Source organism: Crocodylus siamensis, chromosome 3 (assembly GCF_052110815.1).
Source record: "Crocodylus siamensis isolate JL-2025a chromosome 3, ASM5211081v1, whole genome shotgun sequence".
NCBI classification, from domain to species: domain Eukaryota; kingdom Metazoa; phylum Chordata; order Crocodylia; family Crocodylidae; genus Crocodylus; species Crocodylus siamensis.
In genome coordinates, this window is record NC_143397.1 from 140,874,055 (window position 1) to 140,888,043 (window position 13,989).

General features: G+C 44.4%; 1 protein-coding gene across 2 annotated transcripts in view; it reads left to right on the forward strand.

The window, feature by feature from the left end:
* Nucleotides 1–13,989, forward strand: part of FAM217A (family with sequence similarity 217 member A) — a 37,812-nt gene that overhangs the window by 17,814 nt on the left and 6,009 nt on the right. Inside the window, exon 6 of one of the 2 annotated variants that reach the window (XM_090039356.1) lies at nt 3,963–7,902. The exons of the other annotated variant lie outside the window; for it this stretch is intronic. Within the exon in view, the coding sequence (XP_089895482.1) occupies nt 3,963–5,094 (1,132 nt within the window). The 3' untranslated portion in view covers nt 5,095–7,902. Of the gene's footprint in view, nt 1–3,962; nt 7,903–13,989 lie in introns of those variants that run through there. 2 annotated transcript variants of the gene reach the window in all.

Sequence of the window (13,989 nt, forward strand, 5' to 3'; positions counted from 1 at the left end):
TCAAGGAGCTCAGGGCTACAGCTCTTCAGAAGGCCCCATTAGACTGCTTTTCCCCATTGCTTGAGGCCAGCACACACAATATATTTTCATCTGTCTTTGTTTTTTCAAAAGCCTCAAACCTTTTTTTCCTTAAAGAACTTTGTTTTGAGGCAAATTTTTAAGCATTGCGTAACTGTCCTTATTTTTCATTCCCCACTTCTACTTAATGAAGTGCTTAAAGTAAGTCGGCTGTCTAAGATCCTGCTGCTCAGACATTGGTTCTTACTTGCCATTTGTCACAATTCTGAGGTGCGTAGTAATCCTGTCACAAACTGTCACTTCCAGAATATTTATCACATGTTTTCAGTTAAAAAAAAAGAAAAGGCCTTAATTCATCTATTAGGGTTCCCAAGAGTTATGGTCAAACTATCAGTCAGGTTGTACATTAATCATGTTTGTCTTCCCTTTTCTTGCTGTTGCAGCATGAACAGGGATGAATGATGGTTTTCATGCTGGTCCCAAATTACATGCCTAAAGTTACATTCATTTTCTTTTCTGTTATAAATAGTAGTCAACTAATTTCAGTGTTCCAGTTAATTATTTTGTCTAGAATAAACAAGGTCCTCTGGTTTCCTCTTGTTACTCCTACTCCCAGTTTTTAAATCTTAAATTTATGTGGATGCATGCAATTTAATACATAGGGTCAGTCCTCACTCTGTCCCCCGAATTCCTTGCACAGAACCAAGGTAACCCAAAGCTTTGCAAAGGGGGGAGATATTCCTCTGCAGCTTGACTCATCTTGGAATGGCTCAATCCACAGCAGTTCCTTCCCATTCCCTGGCCAGGTATGCAAAGGATAGGGGGAGAGCTGGTGCCATTCAACCCATCCTGGGTTCCTGGAATAGCTTGAATGGTGGGAGAGAGCTACCATGGCTTGATCCATCCCTGGTCCTGGGATGGCTTAAGTGATGGGGGTATCCCCCACTCCTTGTACAGCTGTCACCCTTCTGTGCAAGGTGGGGAGGGAGGAAATTCCCATTTCACAGAAATGGGATGAACGACTGGTCAAAGACTCAGCGTCAGTCAGGGCTGTAAGCACAGCCAAGGTTCACCTGCAGAGGTGAAGAGGCAGGGTCATGCTCTGTGCTCCCTGCAAGCAGCTGCAGGCTGTTTGATAGCCTGGTTTGTACTCTGGAACCAGTCAGGGTCACCAGCACAACTACTGGGCCTATGAGCTAGTTCATCCACAGGGGGCAGAGAGGAGTGAACCCTGAGATGCTGAGGGACCCATCCAAGACTGTTTAACATACCACACATTCAAATTAAAGAGCAATACAAACCAGCCACAAAGATGTTCTACATTTAACAAGTATCTTTGAGGCTATGTCACAGTCTTTATGACTTGTTTGCTATTTTAAACATGCGATGAATTGCTCAAGTGTGTGGCATGTTGCAATTCATTACACAATAAATGCAATGTCTGTCAAAGGCCCCTCTCTACGCACACACCACACCAGAGTATAAGATTTATGGCATGCTAAGGAAACATTGTTAAAATACTGACAACACGTTATTGACCGCTAGAAATTACCCTGAGTTACAAACTTAAAATCCAACTCTGTATTTTTCCAGGGATATTCAGTCCCATTAAAAATAGGTCTAAACAGCTGACCAGGTGTCCAGAGGACAAAACAAAAAAAGTTCAGAGGAAGGAATGTCAGATCAGGGTTATCTCATATCTGTTGGGTTCAACAGTTCTCAGTTTCTCTCTCAGCTGAGTTACAGCTTTCAAAAACATTATCATTTTTAAGACACGCCCCAGGGAGCTGCAGGAAATCAGTGTTCATGGTGGGTCATTTACTCGCAGGAATCACACCAACTTTATTTTATTATCCCATATCACAGTGGTGGGCAAAATACAGCCCGGGGGCCAGATCCGGCCCGCCGAGCCCCTTCAAAACCCAGGTAATGGCGGCTGCCTCTCTAAACGCCTCCAGCTGCACGAGCCGTGGGCTGCAGCAGCTCAGGCTGTTTCCTTGAGTTCTGGTTGCGAGGCAACCAGCGCCGACCTCGGCCTGCCCCAGCTGGCCTCGCTCCATCCCCGGCTTAGGCCAGGTTTGCAGCTCGAGAGGGGCGGGGCTGGGCCGGAACCCGTGGCGCTGGTGAGGGGAAACAGTGTCTGGCCTCCTGCGCGGGACTGGGAAGAGCCCTGCCGTGCAGGGAAGCCCAAGAAAGCGGCTGCTGGGCAGGCTTTCCCCGTGCTGTGCCGCTCGGGCCGGGCCAGGCCGGCACTGAGGAGGAGAAGCAGCAGCTGGGCCGCAGCTCCGACCCAGTCAGCACCAGGTAGGAGAGGTGGCGGCGGAGCTGTGCCGCCGGGGACAGGATGAGCCCAACCGGAGTGGCAGGGGCTCAGCTGCATTTTCCCCCTACCCGTGTCGGTCAGTCCCGAGCGGCACATGGCTCCGCACTGCTTGCTGGTGGCTGGTGCAAACCCGGCCGGGCTCGCACCGTCCCCAGCAGCACGTGGGAAGCTGGCTTCAGCCCCACGTTGCTCCGGATGGGACTGACCCGGCCAGGAAAGGTGGCATGCGGCTGAATCCAGCTCCTCACGTGCTGCTGGGGACGGGACGAGCCGGGCCGGGTCTGGACCAGCCAGAAGCGGCGGCAGAGCCGTGTGCCGCTCGGGATGGGACGAGCCCGGCCGGAGCAGCAGGGGCTCAGCTGCACTTTCCCCTGCCTGCACCGGTCAGTCCCGAGCGGCACACGGCTCCGCTGCCGCTTCTGCTAGCTGGGGCAGCCCCGGCCAGCCCTGTCCCATCCGTCAGAAGTCATCAAGCAGCCCTCTGCCCAAAATAATTGCCCAACCCTGCCATATCAGGACGATGGTTAGAAGTCTGAGCCTTGGGCAGTGTTATATATACACTTAGTGGCTATTCCTTTTTCCTACACAATTGTTGCATCATTAGTTCACTCTAAATACCTTGTATATTTAACTCATTCCTCTGAGATTAATATTTTGACTATAACAGTAGTTTGTGACATTACATTTTCTTCTGTGTTACGTAATAAAACAGTACTAGACTAACAGTTGACTTATAAGCATCAGCAGTTGCATACCATGAGTTCTGAGGAGAATCTTACTGTATTTTTGTCACTAGTATCTGTTTACACAGTTAGTCTATTTGGAAAAACAACCTATGCACTAGCTTTGGATCCTATGAAGAACAGTGGTGAAGAGGCAAGGATTTTTGTGGGTGATACCTTTTATTGGACCAGCTGCATGGTTGGGATAGACTTAGATGAGAGTTTTTCCCCCATTCATAGTGTACCAATAGGTAAAACTTCCCTGCTATGTAGGGAAAGGATCTTGAGACACTTAAAAGAATCTTTCTTTAGGGCCAGTTTCCAGCCCTAAAGGATCTATCTAACTATATAACTCCTGTTAATTTAAGGGTTAAACTTCCCTTTCGGATATACATGTTAAAGAACCTGGAATAAGATAAAACTCATATTACGTTTCAGTGACAATAGAACAGGCAAGTCATAGACTGAATGTTTGGCCTTAAAGTCAGTGTTGGGGAAAGAAAAGTAGAAGGGATGGGACTCAAGTGAGCAAGAATAAAATCCACTTTTGATACTTTAATGGCAAATTTTGATTGTTTCATTGCAAAAATAAGGCTACTTTCCTTATTAGGCAAGCAGAAGTTGACCCTTAGTTTGTAGAAGGCATTAAAATTCCCATGTAAGTGGGTTATTTCACTGTCAGATATATTGTGTACGATTGAGCCAATGATGTAATTTAGTCTTTTAATTTCAATTGAACAGCAATTGAACATCTACTTCCTCAACCTATAGGTAGCCAAGCAATGTCAAAATTCCTAGGGACTTCAGTAGCATTAGATTTCTAAACATGGTACATTTTCTCCTATAACTCCCCAAATGAAAAAGTACCCTACCTTTTCTCTCTCTTTTCTCCCTCCCAGAGACATCAGTAAACTTCAAGTGAAAACTGTCTCCGGCTCAAAAGATATTTCTTTAAATTTCTTTACTTTTAATTGTACATTGGCGGGGGTTCACATGAACAAATATCAAACTGCATCTTATCCAGGAGTGGAGCAGGCAGCGTTAGGAATCTACTGGACAAATGGAAATGGGGATTTTTGCAAGGCCAGAAATGAAGCCATTGCCTCTAGCTCTTACTCTGCTGCAGAAAGTAATAGTAACAATACACGATTTGTATCCAGGCGGAATTTGACATCAGGAAAAAGTAGTTCAAAGGACAAGCTTTTGACAGAGGAAAGTAATGAATCTAAAAGTGAAAAGGCAGATGATGTTTTTCCAACATATGCTAAAAACATGACTCTGAACTTAAGACCAAAAACTGCAGAAAACATTAAAGAAGCTTTCTACAAGCACCAAAATGAAGAATTCTCATACCCTGATTTTCTTCCATCACCTTTCAATAAATTGGATTTACAAAAGTTATCCCATTTCGATAAGGCTAACTGGAAGGCTCTCTTTGATCCACCTCCAGAAGACTCTATGGTGAAACTAATATCTCGTCTCTTGGAAATGGAAAGAATGCAACATCTAACTGTATTGAAAGAGAGAGTAAAAGACCTAACTGTCTCTTCCCCTGTTCCAGTTGGCGGTCGACCCAGTTCCTTAAAACCCATGCTTCAGTTGAAGCAGCCAAGGCCATCCGAATCTGTGTGTCCTCAGACAGTTTGTAATGGAGATTATCAAGAAAAAAGTAGATCCCGCCCTTCTGCTTTCTGCACACTTGAATGGACCAGCTCAAAAAGCATAAAGCAGCATAGAGCATCTGGTGATACCTTTAAACGCTCTAAAGTGTCTACAATTTTGAACTCAAATCACATGCTGTCACGGAGGTCTTCCTCATGTGCACCAAAAACTCAATCAGCTGTTCAAATGACTTCAAAGTTACTGCCTCCAAGTACAGCTATAGCCTGCTCATTTCCTGAAAAAGACTGTTCAAAATATAAAAAGCCAAAGAACAAAAAAAAACTCTACAAAAAAAATGTGGGGACGGGTAAACTTTTCCATTGTCAAAAAGGTAAAAGCTCTATCTACTTTGCCAAAGCAGAAGTGTAGTCAAAGCGACAAATGGTAATCTTTTGAATTCACACTTACCATGAGCAACTCTTGCATTGTTCATAGTGAAATCATCAAGTATGTTTAAAGGTATGAGATGAAGGTAATCTGAAATAGCACTTGAAAATTTACGCCAAGTGCACTGTATGAAAAAGTTATTCGTCCCCCACCTCCCGCTTGCCGGCATCCATGACATCCTTTGTACGACTTAAAAAAATAGTGTTACACAAGCCATTCCCTCAGTTGCACCTTTAGCTTGAAAGGGCTCTTGGTACTCAAGCAATAAGAGCTCATTAAAATTGTCAGCTGGCAGGCAGCCCTGTAGGACAGACCATTGGATTAGCCCCTGCAGCTGCTGCTGAAGTCTTCAGTTTCAGTCAGCTGTTGCCACAGTTGCAACATCTGATCAGGAAAGCAGGTCACTGAGCCTTGGGTTATGGGGGAGCTAAGGAGCAACTAACTACCGATTCCCTCCCGTTCTTCACCTCCACCAGCTGGGGAGGCTGCCTTTCTGGTATCTTTGCTACATTCCTGCCAAGGGGCTGTGCACATGTGCCCACCCATAACGTACTACAAAAATAAAACCTGCCAGAACCCCTAAAGAACACTATTTAAGTGCAATGTAAAGGGGGGAGTGGTATTTCAACAAAGAAGACAGGCTGTACTGCAGGCCAGCTATCTGAGTATCCTTGGTGTGCTTGTACAACCTGTGCTGCTATTTCCTTCAAGCACAATTGTTCCCACAAATATGTTTCCCTAGGCTGCTGTTATGTCTCCTGGTTGCAGCATAGATGTATGCAGAAATGCAGTCACATGTAGAATCTCTATACCTAGCTGTGCAAGTACCTATGCAGTGGGTATACTGATTGGTGTTGTGTGTCAGCTTGATACACCTAGCAGTCAGAAGATTTAGATTAATGGTTCTTATTGTGACCATAGTTTATCCTCAAATTGTGCACATACATAAATATGCACAAGGAGGGAGACTACAACTTGACAATATTGTTTTATGTTAGCAAAATCATCACTGTACTTCTGAGCTAAATACCATCAAGCCATTATGTGCTCCTCAAGCAGCTGGCTGTACCTTCAATGAGTGCTGTGAAACAAAGCAGAAATTCTGCAGAACATCCATTTAAATTCTTAGTATTGTTTTACATAAATATATAGTAGTTTCTAATTATCTATAGTAAAATTAAATTCCTTTTTTTACACTGTTCTCATGTTTTCAGTATGTCACTATAGTTTTTTCATCAACAAATAATTGTATTTTATCAGAGGTGTGAAGGGAAGGTCTGGCCCCATAAGTAAGGTATGCCATTAGCTAGACATCTTTGCTAAAACAAATCTGTCATGAAATTACTAAATGTTGACATTTAAATCATGTTTAAGGTTTTAGGGTCCCCAGTCCTTGACATCCCACAGAATTAACTCAGCAAAAAAGCACTATATCAGTTCACTCTTGTTCATATATTCAAGGACAGTTTTTCCCACAAAGAGGACTAAAACAGTTTAAAAGATGTTTTAAAGTTTTAGGATGAATTGTGGTCTTTTAAAGTGTGAAATCGTAATGCAACACAATTGTACAGCAAGGGCTGGGTTTTTCACCTGGGGAACACAGTATGGAACAATCTATAATACAGTGCACTCGTAGAAGCACTTATCTCAGGATCTCAAAGCAAAGCAATTTACACACAACTTTTTCACAGTACCCTAGGGATTTAGGTAAACAACATCACAGAAGGAAGAGAACAGATTGAATGAATCAGGCCTCCTGAGGTTAACAAATACTGGTATCTACACTGGAAGATTTTTGCTCCAAAGACTGAATCTATTAGCTGTTTTTCTTAATACACAGCTACTGCTAAACCTTGTGCTAAATTACCACAGGTCTCTCCTATGACCCACTCCAGTTTGTGATTTGGTCATTGTATTTTGAAACCCTTTATTCATGAACTAGACTTGACTTTCATTCCTTAGCAAAACTTCCATCATCACTACTGTCAAACTGGTTTAGCCAGGCAACCTCTCACTGTCCTTGGCATTTACTTACATTACACTAAGGCTGAGATGCACTTTTCCTTTACACTGGGCATGTCTTCACATGCAAATGCTGGATGGTTTTACTCTAGAGTAATTTACACTAGTACCCACCCTGGGCAGGAGTCTACATGTGCATCATTTGAGAGCAGACCGTCTAAAACAGGCCAGTCCCTAGCCACCTGCAGGCTGCTCATGTAGACTTCCCCATTCAGCCTGGGGCTGGCTGGAAACTGTCTTGGTTAGGGGCAGGTCCCAGCCAGCTTCAGGCTGGGTGGGGAACTGCCCTCATGCAGGGATCTCCCAGCCAACAGTCCATGATTGCAGAGTGGGGGCTGGGACCTCCCCGGTGCCCAGAAAGGGGGACATTGTCCCTGTCCAGGCTCCAGTCCATTTTCTTTGTTTCCCGCCTCTTACCACCCGGGAGCAAATTTGCCATCTACACTTGTATAACTATGCAGTAATTACTTGGCAGTTAATTTGCTACTTGCAGGTAACAAATTAACTGCTAAGTAGAGCAAATTGCAGCACAGTAAGGGTCTGCACGTGTAGATGTAGATGCTCACTACTCAATAATTTGCTCCGCCGCACAGTAAAGCATCTCATGTAGATGCACCCACTGTAATTAAATTGGTCTATTCTTTAAGAAATAGAGTATCCATTTGTATGTTTGTTTGTATAAACTTAAAAATCCCAAATATAGGTAATTCAGTTGTAACAGACACAATATATACTCTTCTGCCTCAATAAACATCCTGTAGTACAACAGTCTGAAAATGAATGTCTTGTTTTATATGCTATTCATGAAAGAACCATTTGTTAAAATCATTAGAGAGTTGATTTGGACAACTAATGGAGTACCCACAACTCCATAGCACTCTCTCTCTCTACTGGCACAGAAGGGTGTCCACGCTATGTTAGCAGTGCAACTCCCATAGCAGCAGCAGAAGCTAGAATATAGCTCAGTAAGTCTCGACCAAGGTGCTGTGGTACTCTGGGGTATCTTGAAATCCTTTTAGGGATGCTGTGGATTGTCTTAGTGTTATCAGTGTAAGGTGTACAAATATGATTCACAAGGTTAAACCTAGAGTTTTCAAATAATGTTAAAAACATTCTGACCTACTTTGTGCTCCCAGGAGTACATTGAAGAAAATAGTTCCTACACTTTTCAAAACTGGGCACAAATTTTCCTTGGCTTATTGACAGGGTTGAGACTGGTCACTGATACATTACCATCAAGGGCCAGGACCAATCTAATCTATATTAGCTAGTTTTCATTAATATACAGTGCCTACATATGAGGCAGTATATATATATGAAAGAGGCCTCTGGCGACAGAGGACATGACAAGGAATAACAGTCTTAAATTGAGGGTTGGATATTAGGAAGAACTTGCTTACTCTGGGGATGTTTAGGCACTAGAACAGGCTAGCCAGAGAGGGTATGGAATCTCCATCCCTGGGCTTCTTTATGAATAGTTTAGATAAACACCTGCCCGGGATGATTTAGTCAGGGATGATTCTGCCTTGAGAAAGAGGTCAGACTGGGTGGTTTCCTAAGATCCCTCACAGCCCTAATTTGCTATAAATGCACATCATTTGATGACATGAATCATTTCATACATAAAACCAGAAAATCCTCAGATTGCAATGGTGGGGAGGGGGAGGAATCAAAAGTAGGTTATAAAAAATTCTATCAGAGATATAACAACTGGTGCATAACTACATGTACAACAAAGAGAAAGGCATGTATATTCACATTCAAAGTGGTGTAACAGCAAAAAAAGGTAAGTCTTGCTTAATGCTGTTGTTGCAAAACAAATAAATACCCCCTGCCCCATTGGCGATGCATAGGGGGTGCCCATGGGTGCACATAGGCCCCTTGAGATTAGCCATGCACCCCCTGGAAGCACCAGCCACAAAACCAGAAGTGCACTCCTGGTTTCACCACTGGCTTGGCAATCGGCCACAGGGGGAGCCCCCTCCCCCCGTCCAGTGATCTGCCGCTGAGGTGCTCCCCCACCCCCTCCATTGACAATCTGGTGCCCCCCCCACACTATAGAGGCAACAGTTGCCCATGTACCCCCTGTAACTGGCAACTTAGTTGAACTGTAAACCAAAAATGTTACCAGCTTGCAGTCTGGTAGGGGAGTGCCTCTCTCAAAAGGCAATTGGGAGAGAGAAAAACAAAATAAAAAATATGCAAATACGAATACATAGATGTATGCCCCATTTCTGTATTCTTTAATGTATTATCCTTCTTATATTAACAGTAGAAAGGGCAAGGGGTCCTGCCTTTTAAACCTTTGGAAACATCAGTAACTGGAGATCGGTTATTTGTAACTGTCCTTGGAATTCACATCCTCACACTCATATCATCACATTCACTGTATTTCAGAAAGCAGTGCTTATTAGAATGCCTGCAAGCCCTTTCTACTTCGCATGCTTTTGAACATATTAAGGCAGCTAAAGGCAACATGGTGCCCTCTGCTGCCTTGGTTTCTTCTCCCGTGTTCTCAAGAGTAAAGTTTTAGTAGTATTCTAAACAAGAAGGGATGAATTTGGTACAAATAAGTAACCTGCATTTCTCCTTTGAGTGTACTGCTACACGTGATGAATTGACAAGCAGCAATACCCTTGAAGAAGGAAAAGCTAGTACTCAAATCTAAGACTAAGCTTTCCCCTTCTCCCCCTCCTGTGTTGACTGGGAGTAGGGGGACCTCATCTTGGATTTGAGTAAATACTGTAAATCATCTAATAAAAGTTCACTGCGCAGCACAGACCTCCATCCTTCTCTGGGATTCAAAAGTACTTGGAATTAAATGTTTCCAAATTCTTTGCACCTCCTCTAAAGCCTGTATCTTCAGAAAGGAAGGAATCTCCTGACAGGTGTAACTACCTTATAGTTTTTAGCAAAGACTTTATATTATTTTTCCTTTTCTGTATAACTGCCGTGCGGCACTCTCACATTTATGTAACCTTGAAGTAGACTGTTAATCAAAATGAACGCCTTGTACTTTTCTCCACTGACATTAAGCTACACATGTGCATTCTGTAAATTTCATTTCTTATCTAGAAGTGTCATTTCTGCAGAAATGAAACTTATATAGAAAGTCTGCCTAGCAATAATTATGTAAAAGAAAATTATCCTATCTCTATATATGATAGTTAGTGTCGTAGAGGCAGTCCAACAAACATCTATAAAAGAGGCAAAAAAGCAGGAAGCAGTAGAGACGACAACTGGAAAACTCTGTGGGCCTGATCACCCTGCAGACCGGTTCTCAGCCTCCCCGCCTGGGCGTATCCCAGCGAAAACAAAGGCCTCAGAAATCCGACAACTGACAACGATTCACCGTGTTACAGTATTGCTTTGTATTTCCCATTCATGAGCCGTTGACCAGTTCTGGGACTTAAGGAGCGGGCAGCCGCACCTAGCTTTGGACTAGCTCCACTGTTGGAACGCAAGGGCTGGCTCTGGAACCTCGTGAACCAACGGACACCCTATAGATTAAGAGACACTAACTACTTACTCTAAGTCGTCTACTTGTGCCAACTCGGCGAACCCCGAGGGCGGCTAAAAGCTACCTCAATTCCGCCCCACAAGCCGTGCGCTCGCACAACTCCGCAAAGCCCGCGGCTCCCCTAAGCGGTGCCGGAGCCGCTGGCCCGGCATTTCGCCACAACAGGCTGTAAGTCTCTGAATGAAGGATAGGACAGGGAACTGGGAGACAGAAACAGTTTTGAATTCTACTGGATACTTACTGTGATTTATTTCTAAAAATCAATTTGTCTTCTGTTACAGATGTCAAGTTCTCCAAGAAGTGGCATATTCAGTCTTAAAAAAAATGTGTGAGGAAAATGGGTTTAAAATTAGATCACACATCTGGGGAAATGTATTGAACTTGGGATGTAAAGCCTGGCTTAGAAAATATTGAAGATTGTTTTGCTTCTTGTTCAAGGTTTGAAATGTCTTAGTCTCCCTGAAAAAAAATTGTTGAGGAGAATCATTGTTGCTTATGGTATTGCTTTTTGCTTCTCCAGTAGCTCTTTTCAAATAATTCACATCTATTGTATTGTTAATATACACCAAAGGATCTAGAAATGTATTTTTAGTTTGGCTCTGGTACTTAAAAAGTAATCTTGAAGAATCATTCTCCCTCAAAGATATTCTCAATCCTGGTTCAGCTCCTGGAGGGAGCCCCAAAAACCTAAGCCAAACACAGAAGCATGAAAAGAATCAAGGGATGCCTAGAATACGTTTCATTATCTGTTGACCTTTAGCAGCTAGGGCATCTCAAGTACTTGCAGGACATCTGAAAGAGAGTTAGCAATCTCCAATATGTTGTCTCAAAAACTGTACTTGCTCTTGTCACGGCACCTTAATAATCTGTCATGCAAATGTAGAGGAGGAGAGCACTTTTATTCCCAAAAGAATTTTAATCAATCCTCATCTGAAGGAACAAAATGCACTTAAACATCTTTAGACTCTCATGACAACCCCTATCAGCAGGGACTTAGTGGCTGGATTTGTGCAGAAATCTGTCAACTGCTCTTGTGGTAGTTGATGTAATTTAGCTTTTTAAACTTTACCTGGAGAAATACTGGAATTTGAACCAGATGGGTTTTGCAAGTGGCAAAAGCTAATCTCAGGCAATGACACATTAAAAGAATAGGAAGAGAGAGTGTCAAAAGGAAGGATTCCAAGTTTCTGCCACAAATCATTTGAATAGTTGTTCTTTCTGCTGATTTGTAGAAAACAATTACAACTTCAGATAGGACAAAGGAGGGGGGGATTTAAGAGCCACTCTTGTATTTTAACTAGGGAATGTCTGGTTGTCACTTTCTGGATCTGTCTCCCTTTTTTTTGCACAATCAGCTCCTCTTTCTGATAACGTTTCAGACATTATGGTAGAAGTTTTCCATTTTTCCTATTAATTGCACTTGGATTTAGGAACTTCAGAACAAAAATGTTTTCTGAAGTGGTCTAAGGAGACAGTCTTCTTTCAAGACCATCAAGAACCAGTGTAGCCATTCGCCTATATAATAGTTCATTCTATAAAATGCTCAAGACTTAAAAGTCAGAGTGCTTCCTTTTCCAGGAAAGAAGATGAAAGTTGATCTGACTGTTCTGGACTCAACTGTGGCTCAGTTAAAAAAATTAATCACAGTTAATCGCAATTTTAATTGCGCAGCTAAAAAACTCAGAAGTTACACAAAAATATTCAGGTACTTTGTATGGTTGGGAGATGCACATAGGGTGTTCGTGTGTTGGGGGGAAAATTTGTGAAGCTGTGGGCAGCTGTAGGTGTGTGGGGGGGGGAGTTGGAGCCTGGGGAGGGGAGGTTCCTACATACCCTGGCAGGATGTGGGGTACTGTGGGTCAGAAGTGAGGGGCAGCAGCAGAGCGGGGGGGGGAGGGGCGCTGTAGCTTGGGAGGGGCAGACAGACACCGCCCAGCAGGTAAATGTGTGAGAGGGCAAGCAGCATGAGATCAAGACCCCCACTGTAAGGGAGGGAGTGGGGCAAGGGCAGATGGGGCCTTGGGGCCACAGTAGGTTGCAGGATGGAGCTGTGGGCAGCTCATCCAGAGGCTCAGGGGGCCACTCCCACTGCTGTGAGCACCTCTGGGGGAGGCATGCAGGGCATATACCCCCCGGATGTGTGTGCAGGGCAGAGGTGGGATGCTGCTATATGTTGGGCTGTGCACCCTGCTGCCACTGCCCTGGGAGCCACATGACGTGATGCTGTGCCTCCCACTGCTGGATAAGCAGGGGATGCAGTACTGCCAACATACAGCTCCCAGGGCAAAGGCAGTGGGGTGCAGAGCCCCAGCCCACAGCTGCAGCCTGCCTCTGCCCTGTGCACAAATTTGGGGTCTTGCGTCCCCCATGCCTCCTCCAGGGTGCCCACAGCAGCAGGAGCTCCCCCATGCTCATAGACAAGCTGCCCATGGCTCTGTCCCACAACCCATCCCAGTTCCAGGGCCCCACTCCCACCCCCCCGCTGGGGGTCTTGATCTGCCTCTCCCTATGCCCATTCTCTTCCCACTCCCCTTTCCCTTCACAGACTTGCCTGCTGGGCACTACTCCACACATGACTGGGCCGTGTTCCTGGCTGCCTGCAGGCTGTGGCTACATGTCTGTGCGCACCCCTCCCCCTCTGTTGCAGCTGCCTAGAGCCCACACCCAAGTGCTGAAGTCCTCTGAAATACATCAAACATGACAGTGCAGATTACTCTGAGGCATCACCAGTTACCCCTACACCCTCTTGCCCCCTTTTTTTAGCAGCAGCTAACTGAACTACCTTCTTGCAAATTTGAAGCTTTTGAAAACTTTAAAAATATCTATTAAGTATAGCAGGGCTACAGAATGCATTGGAATGCTTAAAGAATAACACTGAAATATATTGCTTCTGAAACTAGATTGTTTTTGAAAAACTTAGTGCTTTTCATTTTGACATAAGAATAATCACAAATCTTCAAATTATGAATAAAGAACCGCATTATATGGGCAGCACATCCATAAAATATGGATCCTCATTTTTCAGCGAAAGCAAAACCAAATTATCTGTAGTCACCAAAATAACCTTCTGGCGCGTGACCCCACATGCAGGGGTGTGCAGTGGCACAGCAGAAATAGCAGCAGCACACATTTGTGCTACTGCTTTTTGCTGCACCACATGCCCCTTGCATGTGGGGCTGGTGTGGGACAAATTGTCTTGGGTAGAGTAGGGGAGGCTGAGGCAAGCATAGGTGCTAATCCCAGCAGCCTTACTTGGAGTCCTGGGGGCCTCCCAGGACAGCAGTGGTGGCTGCTTGGAGCCTGGCTGGCAGCCAGTGTGGCTCTGGCTGGCCAGG